The 21,299-nt window shown below is 34.7% G+C and overlaps 2 protein-coding genes across 2 annotated transcripts; one reads left to right on the top strand and one right to left on the bottom strand.

Annotated features, from left to right (window-relative positions):
- Window positions 1-3,658: 3,658 nt before the first annotated feature.
- Window positions 3,659-10,410, top strand: cyp24a1 (cytochrome P450, family 24, subfamily A, polypeptide 1). Its single transcript, XM_016244722.1, has 12 exons — window positions 3,659-3,992; window positions 4,705-4,895; window positions 4,983-5,076; window positions 5,161-5,254; window positions 5,335-5,426; window positions 5,577-5,688; window positions 6,864-7,009; window positions 7,278-7,444; window positions 8,731-8,809; window positions 9,661-9,858; window positions 9,949-10,060; window positions 10,175-10,410. The coding sequence occupies exons 1-11, from the start codon at window positions 3,753-3,755 to the stop codon at window positions 10,057-10,059; spliced, it is 1,524 nt and encodes a 507-aa protein (XP_016100208.1). The 5' UTR covers window positions 3,659-3,752; the 3' UTR covers window position 10,060; window positions 10,175-10,410.
- A 5,240-nt stretch (window positions 10,411-15,650) lies between these two features.
- LOC107560502 (probable N-acetyltransferase CML3) lies at window positions 15,651-19,885 on the bottom strand (the record flags this gene model as incomplete). Its single annotated transcript, XM_016244703.1, has 2 exons — window positions 15,651-16,336; window positions 19,870-19,885. Coding segments are annotated over 2 exons (702 nt in total), but the record flags the coding sequence as incomplete, so codon positions are not given.
- Between the last annotated feature and the right edge of the window lie 1,414 nt (window positions 19,886-21,299).

Below are 21,299 nucleotides of genomic sequence, written 5' to 3'. Positions count from 1 at the left end.
AAAACAAACATGATTAGTCCCCCCTCCCGAATCTTTCCTTTATTTGTCACATGCAAATGAACAAACTCTTCATGAACGACCTTTACTAGTGTTTATGTGCGCTTGTCTCTGAACTCAGTGGCCCCTATCAGCAGGGGTTGTACAAGCTTGAGTCATCAGTTTTGCTCCACTTCATGCGTTTTCTGCCGGTCTTATAGGTGTAAGCCTACTCTCAGTTCAAAGAGTTCATGAGCCAGACACATTAGGTTCATAAAACAGGACTAAAGCATCACATTTCATACAATTTAGTCTTAATTAGGGGTGTTTGTTAAGCTAAACATCACCCAACTTTTAAACATCAGTACTATTTGTGCTGCAAGAGAGGCGTACTTTTATATTCCAAGCAATTTTTACCTTACAAACAAGATAAAAAAGAAATCCCAGACCTGAGCTGTATTTCACAAAAGCCACTTTTTAACAACACACTAGCAACCACTTATTAATTACCCAGAACGCACTGGCAACAATCCACAAGACCTTAACATCGCGATGGCGAGCTGGTTTATCAAAACCATATGTATTTTTCATGGATACTCTTGTGCAGTTTTGCCTTGTTTACCCATTTCTAGGAAACTCAAACCAATGTTGGCCAATAAAAAAAATCCAAAAACCCCAAGTATGAAAGAGCTTAACCCAAATTTACCAAAGAAAGAGTCTTGCATCAACCACAATATTCCACAGCTTTGTACTGCCAAATAGCCAAAAACAAGTTGCAAAAGTCCTTGCATGGCTGTGCTTCTGCAATAGCTCTAATACCTTGTTTTTGCCAAAAACAACCACCCGTGTGTTCTGGAATAACCTGAGGACCGGCTCGTGTTACGTTCTTTTAGTCAATTTAGTCCATTAACGTTAACAAGAGGTCATGTTTTATTGTGCGTATTATTGTTGATATGTTTACAGGTTTGTTTATGAAGTGTAGTTCTGACTGCATCCACCATCATGAGTTTCCTGTCACTATAACCTCGCTACTCGCTTCACGGTTTATAGTCCAAACATCTCCACTGTTAACCAACAACCGGTTCTGAGGCATTTCTGTTATGCAGTACAAACATATGCTTCAGCTATCATCACACTAGCACAGACCATTGCAGAAGTCATTCAATTCATCGCTAGTACTCACTAATGTGTGTGCTGCTGATTTCCCTCCATAATGATGTCACTTCCTGAAGGATGATGTCATCAAGGAACTGACTTATGTTATTTAAAGGATTGAAAGTGACATTGGGACAATTAAAAACTTTGAAATGAATAATAAGACAAATGTTTTGTTTGGAACATTTTTGAAAGACTATTAGTGAAAAAACTGAAAAAAGACCTAGAACATATATAAAAATAATATAAATGACAACGAGATGGGTCATGAACCAGTGTCAAATTATTTTTTTTGTTTTTTTATGAACCAAAGTTTCATTTCTTTTTTAATTAAATTTAATATTTTTTATTTAATTTGTCTAATACTGTGACATAAGATGGGAATAAAAATGTACAGCATAAAAGTCATGCACCTTTAAACTTCCAAGTTTTTTTTTTTTTAAAGAGATGACTTTCTTTCTTTCTTTTGAGATTACTGGCCAAAAACAAACTGGGTTAACAGAATGATTAACAAAACTACCATAAACCTTGTTACTGTGCACAAGTTGTGTTTCAAATATTTCTGGTGAATTATTAAAAAAATAAATACTGTGTAAAAAATTGCTGCAAGTTAATTGGCCTATTTTACACATATACAGATATCAAACACACCTCTCTCTAGATATCAGTATTAGCATCGGCTGTTTGAAAAACCCATTTTGGTTGACCACTAGTAATGAGTAAAGAGTTAGTTTAGGCTCAGTTAATAAAAATATGTTCTAAGAATGTTTTGGTAACGTTCCCATTAAGTTATGAAACCGTTATTGCTAAACATTCAAAATGTCCAGTTATGTTAAGTGGTAATTTTTTGCAAACATTATGGGAATGTTACTTGAATGTTGTCTGAACCATATTAGACAAACGTCCAAATAAAATGTTTCTGGAAAATGTTCCATAAATAATGTTTTTGTGCAGACATTTTGAGAACGCTATCAAAGACCAGAGAACTTTTGAATGAACATTCTACTGGAAGAATCTTTGTTCATTTCGTTCTGATAATGTTCCATGTTAGTTCAGGTGTCTCATAGGCACTACTAAACCCAGTCCTGATGAAATTCTGTTCTCTGTGTGTGTTTTATGGACCCAGTGTTGTTAAATACTATGGCAGCACAGCAAGCACTGCAGAGGGTTCAAGGTTATTTAAACAAGACCTATGTATGCTAGGAGTCAACATGTTTACTGTACCGCATATCTCTACTTTAGTAAAACTATACTATGTCATGAGCGTGGGATTACCAGAGGGGCTTGAGTTCAGATGTAACATTGGACACTGGGTACTGGGCAACACGCTTACCCAGCTAATTTTATACCCAAACCTCATGCTTATGGGTCATACGATACACACTTTAACAACATGGTCCGGCTAAACAACCCGTACAGAAATGTACAATTGCTAAACGTACTTTGCAACCCAATATAATATATATATATCCACTAAAATAAATGTATGATTTACTTTGAAACAATTTTTATTCTGAAAATGCTAGTACATTTCACAACTTATTACAAAGAACCAGCAAGCACTGTAACTCAATGACACTGAATTAAATGTGACATTTAGAAATAAAAGTACTAAAATGTACTCCAATAACCCTTGCATTATTTGCCTTTTTTGAATTACAGTTTAAATATGCACTTACACTGAAAAATTGGTTGTGAAACAACTTTCACCCAGAAATTGCTAGTATATTTCACAAATAATTGTAAAGAAATGGCAATTAACATTTAATTTTGAATCAGAAAAACATAATCCATCAATACCTTTTACAGTGTGCTCTTATACACATGCAACATTTTAATGTCAATTCTTTTTGTATTAGTACATTTATTAGTCAACACTCTAAAAATGAATGGCCCCATGACATCTAATTCATTAATTAAATACTTAATAACTGTCCTTTAATTTGTCACACTGCAGGACCATCTACATATGCACTTCCTCTTATTCAATTTCTAATCAAAAATCTTGATGCTTATGGACAAACATCCATGTTATCTATCAGCTCTCCTGATATATTTTTGCCAGTACTGTAAAACCATAATAAATGAATATGTTATCTGCATGCAAAAAACTTTTAGAAGAGTTTCTTTTCAAAGTTCACTATGAGTCAGGTGCTGCACTTGTGCATAACGATGCTTAATGATGATCATATGAGATCTCATGAATGAAATTCGGAGCTGAAACGTTCTCGAGCTCCATCGCGAATGCTGTACAAACAAGCGCGATGGCGATCGCCTTTAGCCACGAGTGCGCACAGGAGATACAGAGCAAATATTTGCGCGTCTTGGCGTCGCGTGGTCTCAGTGTTGACTCAGAGAGAGGAGCTGAGGGCAGCTCAAAGCGAACCGCGTCACCTCCGTTATGTTTATTTATAAAGCGCGTTTGAGGGCACTTCCTCGGTCTATGTGGGGTCAGGCGGTACTCACCAAAGCGGATCCGTAAATGAATGGTGGGCTCGACTTCCACACAAGATTCCTGATTGGTCACCGCGTCCGACCGAGATAAACACGGCCGCGAGTATATATATATATATAGTGGCATTTAAGAGAAACTTCACGAACACTTTTACGCACGCTTCAAGATGAGAGCGCATATTCAGAAAGGTCCTCAGATTCTGGAGCTGCTGAAGAAGAAGTCTGTGGGGCTTCAGCACTGCAAACCCACATCATCTGTGTGCGTGCTGGACTCGAAGGATGCTGCGGAGAGCGCGCCCTGCGCACACAGTCTCGACTCCATCCCTGGACCAACCAACTGGCCGCTGTTCGGAAGCCTCATCGAGCTGCTCCGGAAAGGAGGTCTAAAAAGACAACATGAGGCGCTGGTATGATCCTCTTTATTGTTATCCATTATGAAACAATTATTTTATTTGATATATTTTACAAATATTTTAAACTTATTTATTTGAAAGATTTTAAATTCACCTTCTCATTTCTATTTATTATCTATTATTTTTAGTCCAAATATTTTTTAAATGAATAATTACTTTAAACTTAATTTCATAATTACATTTTATGCATACATTTCATTTTATGCATTTTATGCAAAAGTATAGTATACAGTATAAACAGTATGCCTTGCTTTCCATTAATAATAACAATAATATTAATAGTGAAAGTAAATGCATGATTTTATTTCAATTTATTTTCATTTCTAGTTTTCTTATTTATATGTACACTATAAACTAACTTTAATTTTTTAGTGAAATTTATTGAAACTTTTTTTCATTTATGGTTACTGGTTATGGTTAAAATTTTCTTATTTATATATACACTATTACATAACTCTGATGTTTAGTGAAGTTTACTGTTTTTTATATAATGAATGCGTTACTTTTTTGCATTCTTTTCATAACTTATAACTTATTTATTTACTTAATTGTTTTAACTTTTAACTTATTTATGCTTATTTGAATCCCACCTTGTCCTATATAGTTTAAATAAAAAAAACATTATTTATTTATTCATTCATTCGTTCCTGTACATTTCTTCAGTTTTAAGGGTGTTTTCTCTGTCCTTCCGTGTTTTTAACCTCAGATCCATTACCATAAGAAGTTTGGGAAGATCTTCCAGATGAAGCTGGGCTCTTTTGAGTCGGTTCACATTGGTGCACCATGTTTATTGGAGGCTCTTTACAGAAAAGAGAGCAACTATCCTCAGAGACTGGAGATCAAACCATGGAAAGCCTACAGAGACATGCGGGACGAGGCTTATGGGCTGCTTATACTGTAAATATCATAATTCATTTACAAATGCATGTGAGATTTAATTGCTTATTTCATAATATTCTAAAATGCAAACAAATGTATTTGCAGGGAAGGAAAGGACTGGCAGCGGGTGCGCAGCGCTTTCCAGCAGAAACTCATGAAGCCGACCGAAGTCATGAAACTGGACGGCAAAATCAATGAAGTGAGTTCTGCTTGAGAAATATCAAGCATAGTTCGCATTCGTGCAAAGACTGTTTGAATGACTGCTTGGTGTCTTTATGGAAAGGTTTCGGCTGATTTGATAAAGAGGATCGGAAGAGCCCAAGTCAACGGGAAGATCGATGATTTGTATTTTGAACTGAACAAGTGGTCCTTTGAAAGTGAGTTTCATGCCATGTCTGCCATACACTGAATTACTATAATGAAATGCATTACATTTCTTTCTCTTTTGGCCTTTTAGCGATTTGCTATGTGCTTTATGACAAACGTTTTGGACTCTTGCAAGACAGCATCAGCAACGAGGCCATGGATTTCATCACTTCAGTAAAGACGGTAAATTGACCATCTTTTGTCCCAATTAATAGTTCAAACAGTGAGTAACACACTCTAAAGTGCATAAGCTTTATCTACGTCTCTTCTGATGCAATGCAATGCAAAGTTGCAAAGGGTTTCATAGTTCAATGTGTGTTTTCTCACTTTTAGATGATGGGCACCTTTGGATTGATGATGGTGACTCCCGTGGAGCTCCACAAGACCTTCAATACGAAAACGTGGCAAGATCACACAGCGGCCTGGGATCGTATTTTTAGCACAGGTATTAAAGAGCTCCTTAATCAGTTGACATAAAGCTTTCATTTCCACTCCGACCCGCTATAGCAGATCCATGCACACAGCAAGAGAGAGAGAGAGTGAACCGCAGTAGTAAACGCAGTGACCTAAGTGCATGAGAATCCAGCCAAATATTTGTAGTAGCAGGAGCGGAGAGAGGGAGGGAGGAATGTTGGCGTGAGGCTGAATTACTCACAGTTTGTTGTGCTACTGTTGCTCCATTAGCGGCGGCTCACTCGCAGCACCTGTAACACATTCACAAACACTTCATTTTCCCTGCAGCTAAACAACAGCAGCACGTGCTGTACCTGACTAGTAGTAAGGCTTTCCACACGCAGGCCTACCATTAAGACAAAAGTGGTAATACTGTAAATGTTTTTGAGTTATGTTATATATGTTTAATATGTTTTTTAAGTTATTGAATAGAATATTTACATTCATGCACAAAGTGCATTTGAAATATGCATATTCCTCTCAGTATTGAATATTAAGAAGAATATATAGAAACAAATACAATTATTATTAGAGAAATGTAATTTGCTCAGAACATTGTTGCATAAATCTGTTGCACAACGATGCTTTAAAGAGCTTTGCATAAACAGATATGAACATACAAGTTAAGGTTAAAATCACTTATAAGTTAAAGTTGTATTTCAAACCTTTTATCAAAATATGATCTAAATTTATACAGAAATTTTAATGTACATTTTTAAATTGCAAACATTGATAATAATCAGAAATAAGCAGCAAATCATAATGTTTTCTGAAGGATCATGTGACACTAAAGAGTAATGATGCTGAAAATTCAGATTTGCATGACAGGAATAAATTACATTTTAAAATATATTCACATAGAAACCAGCTACTTTAAATTGCAATAATATTTCACAATTATTACTATATTTGTACTGTATTTTCGATAAAAAAACTAACCCCAATGGCAGTGTACCTATATACTGTATATATATAGGTATAGGTATATATATATATATATATATATAAATTATGCATTTATTGTAAATCTATTTTAACAAATAATATTTTATTTACTTCTAATCTTAAAATACAATGTAAGAACATACACACACTCAAACTGTCCTGTTTTTAAAATGTTTAATCAAAAATATCACCAACTAATCAAGCAATCCATCATCTTAACAGCTAAACTCTACATTGACAAGAATCTGAAGAGGCAATCAAACGGCAAAACCGGAAACTTCCTCTGCGACATCTACCACCAGAGCCACCTCACCAAGAAGGAGCTGTACGCCGCCACAACCGAACTCCAGGTCGGAGGAGTGGAGACGGTACGCACTTTCATGATCCCACACAAACCAACTAGTTTTTCACTAGCTTGTTTTCGAGTCACACGCGAGCGAGCTAAGAAAACAGTTGATTTAACTCGTCTTTGTTCTGCTCTTATCCAGACTAAGATTGAACAACACACAGCTTAGCTCAATCAAGCACATAAGTCAGAAGAATGAGGCAGAGCAGGCGTAGCGCGCTGTTCAGGGAGGGACGCTGTACAGCGTGGACCAACTGACCAAACAAATCCTTCTTGTTTTCCCTTTGCAGACCGCTAATAGCATGTTGTGGGTTATTTTCAACCTCTCACGTAACCCCTGCGCCCAAGCTAAACTTCTGAAGGAGATCCAGGACGTGGTGCCTGCAGGAGAAACGCCGCGAGCCGAGCACATCAAGAACATGCCCTACCTCAAAGCCTGCCTGAAGGAGTCCATGAGGTGGGCAAAATATCCTTCAACATGTGCCTAATGGCTCCTAAAATAGGCTACACTGAAATGATTTGGTGTAGAAACAATTTCCGCTGAAAAGATGCTGGTAAATTTCACAATTACAAAGAAACAGCAACTGAAATATTATGTTCTACTGATTTCTTTCTAAAAGGTTCTTTAGATTATTAAAATGGGGGGAAATGGTTCTTTGAGGAACTGTTCACTGAAAAGTTCTTTGGGGAACCAAAACTGATTCTTAGACTTTTGAAGATAAAGGTTCTTTATTGGAACTTTATTGGTTCCATGAAGAACCTTTAACATCCATGGAACATCACAAGGTTCTTTACACTCTTAAAAATAAAGTTTCCAAAATCAGGTTTCGAATCATTGCCATTGAAGAACTATTTTGGGTTTCCAAAAGAACCCTTAAGTGAACAGCTCTTAAAAGAACCATTATTTTCTTAGTGTGAAGAACATTTTAATAATCTGAAGAACCTTTTGTGGAATGGAAAGGTGTAAATGGATTTTAAAGGATCTTCATGGAACCATCAATGCCAGTACATTTTTTTAATATTCAATAATACCTTTATATCTTGTACAGTAAAAAAAAAAAAAAAAAGGTTCTTCAGATTATTAAAATGTTCTTCTACACTCTGAAAAATGAAGGTTTCAAAAGAAGGTTTTCACGGAGATGTCATGGTAGAACCATTTTTGGTTCTCCAAAGAACCTTTCAGTGAACAATTCTTATAGGGACCATTTTTTTTAGTCTGAGGAACATTTGAATCTTTAGTGGTTCTATGGATGTTGAAGGTTGTTCATTGAAATGTCAGTGCCAACAAAGAACTTTTAACATTCAAGGAATCTTTCCATTCCACAAAAGGTTCTATAGTGCAAAAAGGTTCTTCATATTATTCAAATGTTCTTCAAAAATGAGGAAAATTATTCTTTTAAGAACTGTTTACTGAAACATTTTTTTTGGGAACTCAAAATGGTTCTTACACACTTTAAAAAAAAGTTACTATAAAGTTACTATAGCGAAAAAAGTTTTGATTTTTAATATGTTTTTCAAATTGATCTTTTAAGACCCGTTAAGTGAAACGTTCTTTGCGGAACCAAAAATGGTTCTTACACTGGTTCTTTATTAGCGTCAATGATTCCATGAAGAACCTTTAATATCCACAGAAACCTTTCTATTCCAAATTGGTGCAAAAGGGTTCTTTAGATTAATAAAATGCTCACGCTCAAAAATTCTCAAAAGCAAGAGGTTCATTGTTGTCTTTTTTTCCCCCCGCAGAGTTTCACCGTCTGTGCCGTTCACCAGCCGTACCTTAGATAAAGACACCGTGCTGGGCGATTATACTCTGTCCAAAGGAGTGAGTATCTCATTATTAGACCTGCTCGCTACTGCCAATGAGAGGCCTGGAAGTCTATTGGCAGCTCCATTCTAAGACAGCATCCTAACCCATACAAGACTGATTTAAAAAGCTATAAATTAGAAGCAAAAAATGCTCCTCTCATGACAGCACCATAGATTCCAATAGAATTGAACGTTTTGCAATATTAGTAATGTGATACTCTAATACACAAAAATATGTAACAATAGTAAAACATTTAAATAGTCAGTATTTAATAAGTAACTGCTTTTTAAAATTATATTTAGATTTTTTAAATGTTATATATAGTAATAAATGTTTAAAATTAATTAGTAATATTAGTTATAATTAACAAATATTTTTAATTAGAGTTCACATATATTTTATGATAAATTAAACATTAATACAATTAATAATTATATTATATATACATACACTATATGTAATTGTGTATATATTATCTTAATAATAATAATAATTAATAATTAATACATATATTTATTATATAATATATATATATAATTATAAATATAATTTTACATATACGTATAAAATATAATTCATTATAACTAAATATTATACTTTTAAATAAATATACAAATATAATATACAATTATGTTTAATATTAAACTATCATTATAATACAAAGTATTATATATTTTATTTTAAAAGGCTTACTAAGATATGCAAAAGTGCCACAAGACAGTAACTAGGTTGTGTCCCGTCATTGCTTTATCATTTTATCTGTTAAATGTGAAGTTGTATAGACATTTTATGCATTGCATAAAGGGAATCTCAGGGAATTTGAGTGCATTACATTTATTTATCGCTATTTCCCATGATGTTCCCAGACCATCCTGATGATCAACAGTCAGGCTATCGCTTCAAACGAGGAGTATTTTGACAATGGGAAGCAGTTCAGACCAGAGCGCTGGCTTCAGGAGAAAAGCTCCATCAATCCGTTCGCACACGTGCCGTTTGGGATCGGAAAGAGGATGTGCATCGGCCGGCGGCTCGCTGAGCTACAGATCCAACTCAGTCTGTGCTGGGTACGATTACTGGACACTAAAGGCTAAAGCAATACTTCTAGGTGTTCATATGAGTAGATTAATGTCATGTGTTCACGCTCTTCATCACAGATACTACGTGACTATGAGATTGTGGCCACAGATCATGAGCCGGTGGATGCGCTGCACGCAGGAACTCTGGTTCCCAGCCGAGAGCTTCCCGTGGCTTTTGTCCGCCGATGAGGTATGAAAATGACTTCAAACATCTCATTCAGACCAGTTAGAAGTTTGATGCTCCTGTGTGCATTTTGAGGCTCTTCTCTTGTGTTTTGAAACCTGTTTTTTTTTGTCTTTGCAGATACTAACCTGAACGGATGACTCCATATAAATGGATCTGACACATTACGAGGCCTTTATTTTCTGCTGCTAACCTATAGAATGTATCAGTCTCACACTTATACCTCAAACTGTTTGTATATTGTGTTATGATACTAGCAAATAATTCCTCTATTTATTTACTTTATTAAAATGACAGCTTAAAATAAATATTTAAGGTTTTTCCATAATTGCTGCTATCTAGTATATTACTATAGTAAAAATATTTAACTAAAATTATTGTGTAGAGATGGTAAAATTTCTATGCAATATTATTTAGTACTGAAATCGTTCCATGTACAGTATTATGTAAAATTGTTTTTTTTTCCTTCTTTTTTTTAATACAAAAGGTGTAGAAATGCTGTATATATATGTTATATAAAACAGAAATGTAACATTCTATTTATGTACTCAGTAATAAATATGTATAATATGTTTAAAGTTTGTCTGTATGAGTGATGAGAAAACAATGAGTGATTGTTGAAAAGAAAACCATGAGAGTCTAGAAATTCACTGGATATTTTTCATCGCTTATGTTCTTAATAAAAGGTTGAAATTAAATTCTGTGGTCTGATATAAATGGAAATTATTTGCTTTCACTTACATACACACATATATGCCATGCCAGCTGGACATTGTAATAATTCCATACTATAGTGAATCATGGTTTCACTGTCTGATAAAATAATCTCAAAAAAAAGATTTTATATCAGACAAAAATATGAGGAATATAATGACTATTTCTCTGTAGAAATTAAGGATAAAGTTTATTTTTTATTTTTTTTAAACTGGATGTTCTATTCAGACATGCCTTGTGTGTGTGTGTGTGTGTGTACACATATTCTGCTCACCAAAGCTGCATTTATTTGATAAAAATACAGTAAAAATACAGTAAAAATCTAAAAGAAGTGTTTTCTATTTTAATATATATTAAAATGTTATTTATTTCTGTGATTAAAGCTGAATTTTCAGCATCATTACTCCAGTCTTCAGTGTCACATAATCCTTCAGAAATCATTCTAATATACTGAGTTGCTGCTCAAGCAACAATTATTATTATTATCAATATTGAACACATTGAAAACATTGCATTTCAATGAAAAGAAAGTTTAAAAAACAGCATTTGTTTGAAATAGAAATCTTTTGTAACATTATAAATGTATTTAAATGTGTCACCTTTGATCAATTTAAAATCCATGTTTAACACATTTTTCTTTCTTTCTTTCTGTCTTTCTTTCTTTCTTTCTTTCTTTCTTTCTTTCTTTTTAACAAGTTTACCTACTGTAAAGTTTTGAATGGTACTGAAATATGTGTAGCAGCACAACTGTTTTCAACACTGATAATAAGAAATGTTTCTAGAATTGTTCTTTTTCTTTTTCTTTTTTTGTTTCTGATGTCAGTGAAGCATCTTATTCCGACAGGTAAAATATAATAAATACAAATAATATTATTCAATAAAAATCATATTAAAATAATAACATGAATGTGTCTATATATTATTGCTGTTGTCGTTATTTTGCTCTGTGTGTTGACCTGTTCTCGGGGGTTCATGGGGTGGATGGGGGTGTTTGGGTTAATTGGCCACTCTGAGCCTGTCAGCTGACACTGGACTGACACAGATTCAATAATGTCATCATGTTCTGGTATTTCACAAGCTATGAACCTGATGTTTTGACAGAACGGCACACAAAAACACTGCCAAGTGATATAACAGTAACTACTGTAACTTTAACCCCAGTTTCTCAACGTCCCTTTGCTTTGGCCTGATGCCAGTGTCATTCACCTCGAGTCGTGTGGGTTTAGAGCAAAAACAAACTCACTACGCCAATAGAGCAATGCAATAAAGTCAAATGCCTGATTGCCGCCCGTGTTTATAGTAGTTCCACAATTAAAGTCAAGCAGTGACTGAATCATCCAAACCTAATGTTTATTTATTTTATTTTGTTTACATGATCTATACTGTAACTGTAATGGAATGGCTGTTTCTGATGTCAGTGAAGCATCTTATTCCGACAGGTAAAATATAATAAATACAAATAATATTATTCAATAAAAATCATATTAAAATAATAACATGAATGTGTCTATATATTATTGCTGTTGTCGTTATTTTGCTCTGTGTGTTGACCTGTTCTCGGGGGTTCATGGGGTGGATGGGGGTGTTTGGGTTAATTGGCCACTCTGAGCCTGTCAGCTGACACTGGACTGACACAGATTCAATAATGTCATCATGTTCTGGTATTTCACAAGCTATGAACCTGATGTTTTGACAGAACGGCACACAAAAACACTGCCAAGTAATATAACAGTAACTACTGTAACTTTAACCCCAGTTTCTCAACGTCCCTTTGCTTTGGCCTGATGCCAGTGTCATTCACCTCGAGTCGTGTGGGTTTAGAGCAAAAACAAACTCACTACGCCAATAGAGCAATGCAATAAAGTCAAATGCCTGATTGCCGCCCGTGTTTATAGTAGTTCCACAATTAAAGTCAAGCAGTGACTGAATCATCCAAACCTAATGTTTATTTATTTTATTTTGTTTACATGATCTAACTGTAATGGAATGGCATTACTGTAATTCAATTGTCATGTTCTTGTCTTATTAGTTTCCTATACGAGTTCTTGCAGGATGTGTTTATCCCATAGTAGAGCTGCTGACGCAAGACTGGATTCTTGCTTGATCAATGTCAAGCTCAAACAACACGTTCAACACTGACATTATTCAAATCCTGAGACTGGCATCAATTCTGTGAGGTTTTCCAGTTCACTTATATGACGAAAAAAATATATAGAATTCCAAGAAAAATACACCGCAGTAATCAACAACTTTTGATACATTTGATAATAATAATAATAATAATATGGATGCAAATATTCATTCAACCCTGTACAGCAAAAAAATAAATAAATGTCAAAATATACAAACATGGGCAAAAATTAAAAAAAAATATTTTTTCTAAAATATGTTTCACAGTACATTTACATCAATATATTTTTGACCAATATTTTTTGGCCAGTTTTTGTATATTTTATATATAAATATATTTTTAAAAGCATTTCAAAATATATTTTGCCCTCAATATATTGAAATGCAAATACATTCACATATGTAATATTTATAGAAAATTCTTATTAATTAATGAGTAATAATGAATAATAAAAATTTAATTAATTTTAAATCTAGTTTTGATCTAAATGTAGGTTATAGTAGAACTGGAAGTTTCAGATTGCATTTTCCTGCCCTTGAAATACATTTTGAAATATAATTTGATATATGAAGGTTGAAACTAACTAACTAACTAACTAAATAAATAATATATCAAAACATCCTGAAAAACATTTATCACAGTTTCTACAAAATATGAAGCAGCACAACTGTTTTCAACACTGATAATAATCAGAAATGTTTCTTGAGCAGCAAATCAGCATATTAGAATGATTTCTGAAGATCATGTGACACTGAAGCCTAATGATGCTGAAAATTCAACTTTGATCACAGCAATTAATTACAATTTTCGATATATTCAAATAGAAACCGGTTCTTTTAAATTGTAATAATATTTCACAATATTACTGTATTTAATCCAATAAATAAATACATAATGCAGCCTTGGTGAATGAAAGAGACTTCATTCAAAAACATACTGACTCCAAACTTTGACTGATATCATAAATAACTAACCTTTACACACACATGAGCTGAATGAAATTGGTTTAACCTGTAGAAACCTTAAACAAACCAACCTATATCAATTTTTATATGTGTTATCAGCAGTCTCCTTATCATTCATGCTTTCTTACTGTATACCACAGCAATTAAAATGGAAGCTTTCGTAATCTTCAAAAGGTCATTCACTTTAAGACATCTTTACTCGGAGGCAGATAAATGTGAGTATAATCTCTGTATGGGCTGGCCATCACTACATCTAGTAGTACGAGAAGTGTTCAGAACCATTGTACAATATATTTGGTTTATTCGAATATGTGGTGAATTCAGATAAATCTTTCTACTTTCAATGTCAAAAATCGCCCTGTGCCTTGAATTCAGCTCTAATCCTAGTGAAACTGAGCAATACCTGTAATACTTTCAATTACTTTCTGACATGTGAAAGCATGATCATTTGGGAAACTGTAAAATATGAATACCGTGGCTTTAAAACTGATTTTTCTGATGTGACATGAACTAGATGTACTTGTGATGCAACAGAATGCCACTCTTTGAGGAACAAAATATTAAAGTGTAAAAGGAAAATTGCATATGTTGTTTTAAAACTGCTGTGATGTAGTTGCAATATTTCACAAAATGATGTGCAAAAAAAACATATTCAAGTACACTCTTAAAAATAAAGGTGCTTCACGATGCCATAGAAGAACCTTTTTTGTCTAAATGGTTCCATAAAGAAGCTTTAACATCTGAAGAACCTTTCTGTTTCACAAAAGCTTCTTTGTGGCTAAAGAAGGTTCTTCAGATTATAAAAAGGTAAGAAAGAGATGGTTCTTTAAAGAACTTTGACTGAATGCTTCTTTGTGGAACCAAAAATGGTTCTTCTGTGGCATCGCTGTGAAGAAACTTTTGAAGCACCTTTATTTTTAAGAGTGTATAGGAAACCACTAAACGCACTACAGTGCATTATTGTGCATTACATTCATTACTCGTCAACTTTCACAGGGACCAAACGATCTAACATGCAATTTGGATAGAAAGTATCCCTCTGATCCACACGAGGTCTTTTTAGCTAATGGGGCAGCAATGGATATTTTAAGGTTGATGCCGCCCTCGAGTGTCTGTTTAGAAGTAGTACAACAGTAGAGTGTTTATTATAGGAGCATTATTACTTTTATGAAAGCACACTTTACCCTAATTTATTATTACTATACTGAACAGTCATCAGTGTCACATGATCCTTCAGAAAACATTCTGATATGCTGATTTGCTTCTCAGTTCTTATTAATGCTTAGTTATTAATAACGGTTCTTATTACAAATGTTGAAAACAGTGTCTTCCTGCTTAATATGTTTGTGGAAATGGTTTTTAAAATATATTCTAATATCACATATTAGAATGATTTCTGAAAGATCATGTGACACTGAAGACATATAAATGCAGTCTTGGTGCGCATAAGAAAAAAATATTTCAAAAACACTAAAAGTAGTTTTAATTATTCCAAACTTTTAATTTTCATTTGGGCTGTGCAATAAAATTTATTAAAATAAAAAACTGGGGGGGAAAAATTAATAACTGAAATAAGGAAATTTAGATATGTATTGCAAGCGAGAAATAAAAAAGGAATCAAATGGAAAAGTGACATATTTAATCACATTTATGTATCATAAAACAGTGCTATAACATGTCTATAAAAAGTGCAGTATAACCATGCAGCTATGATTATGAAAGAAAAACAGTACATCAATCAAAACGATAAAACTAGGATTTAAGCCTTTAGATGAGAAGCTAAGGATCAAATGTTCTTCTCCATGGTCAGAAATGTGGCTCTAGTCATCCAGATCATCCACTTGGGAGATGCAGACTGAGTATGCACCAGGACAAGTTTAAAACCCAGCCTAAAGTACAACGCCAGGGCCGCTTTCTGTGCAGAAGTGGTGGACAGTTCGATCTTTGAGAAGTGGCGTTCCCTACAGAAGTCCTCAGCAGTTTTGGCCAACCATAAACCGAGACCAGAACGGCGACAGGTGGATGAAACACTCATCCGGTAAAGCTCTCCATACTTTTTCCCTTCGCTTCCCGGGTCACTTTTGCCTTCCACAGCCACCATCCCCAAAACCTGAGGCCAGCCGTGTATCTCAGCCTCGGCCACCCAGAAGCAGTTATCTGGATTGCTGAGGTAGTAACCCGGGATGTCCTGCATGTCCGTGTTCAGTTTCGCCTGGATGTAGCTGGCATAAAACTCATAGCAGCAGAAGTACACCAGGCCGATCCAGGCTCCTCCAGACACCAGGGCCAGAACGACTGACTGTCCAGCCATCACATAAGCACCAATGTAAAAGAAGAGGCTTACAGCGATGTGCAGAGGCCGGGTCATGGCGTACATGAATGCAGGATTGATGTGCGCCATCATTCCTTTCCGGAAAACTGTTTCCACAGCCTCTCGGTCAGAGGGCTGATACCGCCGGATCACAAAGTGCACTGTTGGATTGTGAAGAGGAACAAAAATAGAAAGGAATAGGAAGAAATCATCAGAATACGGAAAATACTTTTTAAAAATGCATTGTATCTTAAATGTATGCATGTTGAGATGTAGATATACACACACAAACATATACAGGGTATAATATGAAAATATAGCATTTTATATACTATGTATAGGCACATAAAATATAAAAAAAATTTAATGTTACTTATAGGGTAGAGTGTGGGAAAACGGAACACTAGTGAATCAACATTGAAATGCCGGCTGGGGTGTTTCTCACACAGCATTTCTTCGGATGTGACAGCAAATCAAAATGACAAACTCATGTTTTTTGGTCATCAAGCTTTATAGCAATATATTGCTTAAAGTGGACTTGAAATATAATCTGATGGGATTCCTGAATACCGTTAAATTTAAAATATTTGTTGTAGAGTGAGGGGAACTAAATAGGCTGTTTATATTTACCAGTATTTTAATATACATATAAATTACATATATTAATGTAGCCTAATTGTTTGCAATTACAAGGTTAACGGGTGTTTTTGGAGTAAGATCAATTTCTCTTTAGCGAGACCACTTCCTCTTTTTGGCCGTGTTTCGTTTCTCCGTGTCGTAAACTCTAGGGGCGAGGCTTCTAAACCAGGGTGTTTTTAGGGGCGTGATATGCAAATGACGATTGTTTTCTGTCGCCACATTTATCAACATGCGATCATTCGTACGATGAGATCGGCGGCATACGAATGTTTCATAAATCACACGTGAACTCTGTCGTAAGTTGATTTGTGCGCACAGATCCGCGCTCGTTTCTACGTTAGATTGATAAATGAGGCCCAAAGAAACAGAAAACACAACGTAACAGGTCCAATACTGCAGCAACCAAGACTAAAGTGAGCATGGTATAAATAACAGTGAGCTGACAGGAATAATCAGTGCAAGGGGTGATAGGAACTGAAGTCCAGAACAAAACAAACAATAATGCAGCAGCGTGCTCTCTGGTGGCTGTCAAGGGCACACCAGCAACTGGCTATGACAGCTAATGTCCTTCAAACCACTAGGTTTGACCTATTTGTCAGCAAGAAGTTTTTGTAGGGAAGTGAAAGTCATTTAAAATATAATAAAATTTTGTATGATCACATATTATTTTTAAGTACAAGTCACAATAAGTATATTGTTTCATTTTTACATAAATATATCTGTTACGCTGAATGACCATGGTTTGTTACGCTCATTGTTCCCATAACTGAAATGTTTTTATTATTAGTCTGTGTCATTAAATTAGTTTTAATAATATTCCTGAGTAAATGACTGCAGAAGCAAATTTTAAAATATAATAAGCATTTTACTGATGCTCCCCTGCCATGCTTGCTTAGCTTGTCACTTTGTTTCTGACTTGCTCTGACCCAAATATTGCTGCTTGCAGCCATATTTATTAACACTTTCTGTTTGCCAACATAAATGACATTATCAGGATGAGTATTTGGGTGGAGAATCCCCTCAACTGATCTCTGTTGAACTTGTGACATACTGTAGCGAGGGGCATTATTCTGACAATTGCAATCCTCAATACCTTTCTCTTTTCCTTGCTAAAGGCACGTTCACACCAAGTTCGGTAACTATAATGATAAAGATAAAGATATAGTTTTAAAAAATCATTCTAAAAATAAAAGAATAGCAGATTCCACAGCACAAATAACAATAACTGCACCGAGAAATGATAATGGCAGAATCTCCTTTATATTGTTGGATTTATTTTTTATTTTTTTACAGTTGATGAATGATAAAAGCAGTGACTGCCAATCAGAATCCATTCCACTTTAAAGAGCTTGAGCATTTAAAGCAGCAGAAGATAAACCTGCAGCGCATGCTTAGAATGAACATTGCTATCGTTCATTGGTGTCGAGGCTTGCAGTTACTGTTATAGTTATTGTTAAATTATATCATGCTCTCTGCCAGATGTTTCTGTGATTTTGCCTCTCTATGCTCCCTCCTCCCTTTAGGGTTCTCTCTTTCCCCTCTTTTGTCTTTTCTCTTATAAACGCATGCGCATATATGTATATTTCCTCAGGAGTTCAAATGATCAGAGGAGGACGGGGGCTATAGGCCCGAAGGTTGAGTTTGGACTGACCGAACTGTATAGTTCAGTTGAGAAAAGGTATCCTCGGCCAAGTGTATGCCTAATATGTCCAGAACTTCCTGGCCAGACTTCCATTTTATATAACGTATATTTCTTGGCTTGTATACCACACATATGTGGTGTATAATTCTCATTGGATACACCACTGCACCACCCCTTACGATGTGACTATACAATCTGTTGAAGTAATAATAAACTTTGAATAAGTTTGTGAACACACAGTTGGCTTCATGTTCATAACTCTTTCCATGGGCCCATGTCTACATGAATGATAAGCAACTGAGAGTGTTGAGAGTGGCTATCAACTGGCCATCCATTTCAAACAGTGAGCTTGACCAGTCCAGTTAATCACAATTATTCACAAAATCTATTTATCTTACCATAAATCTCACAATAAAAGTGTTTTTTGGCATTTCACTGAATGACATGTGTTTTTGTAACCTATGTTACCACACCATGAAAAGATGGAATTATCAAATATTTAAAGGGGTCCTATTTCAGTATTTCAGAAGGCGGGCCTTCATCTGATACAGGAACTATTCGAGCCGTTCATGCCAGACTGGGGAGAGAGGTGTTGTAATAATGTAAAATATGTGAAAAAGAATGTGTTTTTTGAACAACCTAGTATGAGAGCCTGTTCTAGTACACCCCCAAAACAAAATCAAGACTTTGTAAAAGAGCATAATAGGACCCCTTTAAGAGCAATAATCTCACTTTTCTTGCAGCACCACATGGTCTTTAGGGTGCCATCTGATGGTGTCACACACTGTTAAATGACTATCAGCTTTTTATATGATTTCAGAATGGCATCTTGTTCTTGTTACACTGAATGACCTCTGATAAACTGCATTTCCGGGACAAAAGTCCCCTGGTTATTTAAATACTTAAAAAAACAATAAGACATAGTCCTTTTAATATAATACAGCCAATACTTACTTGAAAATGCAAAGACATCAAATGTATTTTTAACTTGGTATTTTATGTTTATTTAAAGATGTAATGGTAAAATCAAAGTCCAGACCATTACCTACGCTGAATGACAATTTTACACTTTGGAACCTTATTTCCCCCATATTTTGACTTTCACCAGTTTTTTGAAATATGAAAGCAGACTCTTTACTTGTATTTAACATGTCTTTTGATGTATAGAAAATTACTTTTGTAAACTTAATTTGATGCGGACACCAAAATGGTGACGTCTCGTCTTTGACCCATATATCGTTCCCCAAATCCCTAAAGAACAACATGAGACCATCATGCAGGCGAGTAAGTTAAATAATAACAGCAACTTCACTTTTGGGTGGAACTGTCTTCAATGGATAAATACATTTAAAATGTTTGCAGGTGTAAGTGCAAGTCTACATAGATAGATAGATAAAAATGTTAGCTACTTACTGTTTAATTTGGTTATTGTTATTGTTTATTTCTAATAAGTGGTCGGTTTGCGTCTGACAGATCCTGCACTGTCGATCACACGAGGTGTGTTAAAAACACATTATCAGCGGTTTTCATCAGTTCAAAGTTCACAAGGACATGCTCGGATCAGACCGGACATTTTACTCATTTCATCTGGAGTTTACAGTTTCCTAAACATGTATAGAAATGTCCTAAACATAGACAAACACGTGTTTGAATATGAGTGAAGAACTTTCAGCTTTCACTCATCTGTTCTTTTGAGGAGGGTCTTCTTCTTCTTCTTCGTGTTTTATGGCGGGTGGCATCCAACGTTAAGGTGCATTACCACCACCTACTATACTGGAGTGTGGACCAGAGTGACTAACAGAACTTTACATAAAAAAACAATTATTAATAATAAAAATAACAATTATACTTTATATTCTATTTATTTGAGGAGGGTCTTTCGTGCTGTTCTGCTTTTATCGCCACCTAGCGTTACCGAGCTGTTACTGCTGAGTTTCACTTCACTGCCTTTTTAATGTGCTGTATGTATACAAATATAATATTAATAGTAATTTTGAAAGTAGCTTCTTATTTTCCCTTAATTATTTTAATATGTTAGCGTCATATAATGAAAACTCTAGGTTTTATAGGATGAACAGAACATGTGGTTACAATACAAATGGCTTGTTTCATGTGCCTCAGTGGAACTCAGATGAAAAAATATAGGGTTAAATACTTAAAAAGTCTACATTCATCCTTCCACAATTTAAGTCTTTAAAAAGGTCTTAAATCAGATTCATAAAGTCATGGCATTAAATGTTGCATGCATTGCTAAAAATTATTATCTACCTTTTTATTGGTTTTCCCATACAAATATTTGAACATCCCTAAATCAAGATACATTTCGCCTACTTTATTTTCAATTAAAGAAGTGGTATAAAAATTGGGTATAAAATCTGTTTTCCTTTTTTTTTTAAATGAAAAAATAAATAAAAATACCTCCGGGTTTACATTTACCTTAATAAACCTTAAAAATATAGATATAAATCTTAAACTTACAAAAAGTGCCTTGCTATCTATGTTTTTGGACATATGGTATTCTCTGAAGTATGTTGGAGTACCATGCAAATACTATGGACGAAACATAATGAATATGTATGGGAATGCCTTGGTACTTTGATTATGGTTATGATTTTCATATTCATGTACCATGATATTTATATGGTTCTCAAGGAATGTTATGGCTCTATCATGTCAAACAAACGGGATTACTGGCTTAAAATAAGGTAATATAGTACCATGTACCATACTTTTTGGTAATAGTAGATTATTACTTATAGTAATACTTGTTAGGGTAAAGTCCAATTTTGCAGCAAATAATGTGTACACACGTGTGTGTGTGTGTGTGTGTGTGTTTGCATTTA

Source organism: Sinocyclocheilus grahami, unplaced genomic scaffold, assembly GCF_001515645.1.
Source record: "Sinocyclocheilus grahami isolate Dianchi unplaced genomic scaffold, SAMN03320097.WGS_v1.1 scaffold731.1, whole genome shotgun sequence".
NCBI classification, from domain to species: domain Eukaryota; kingdom Metazoa; phylum Chordata; class Actinopteri; order Cypriniformes; family Cyprinidae; genus Sinocyclocheilus; species Sinocyclocheilus grahami.
Note: the sequence above shows the minus strand (reverse complement) of the source record. Positions and strands in the feature narration are given on the sequence as shown.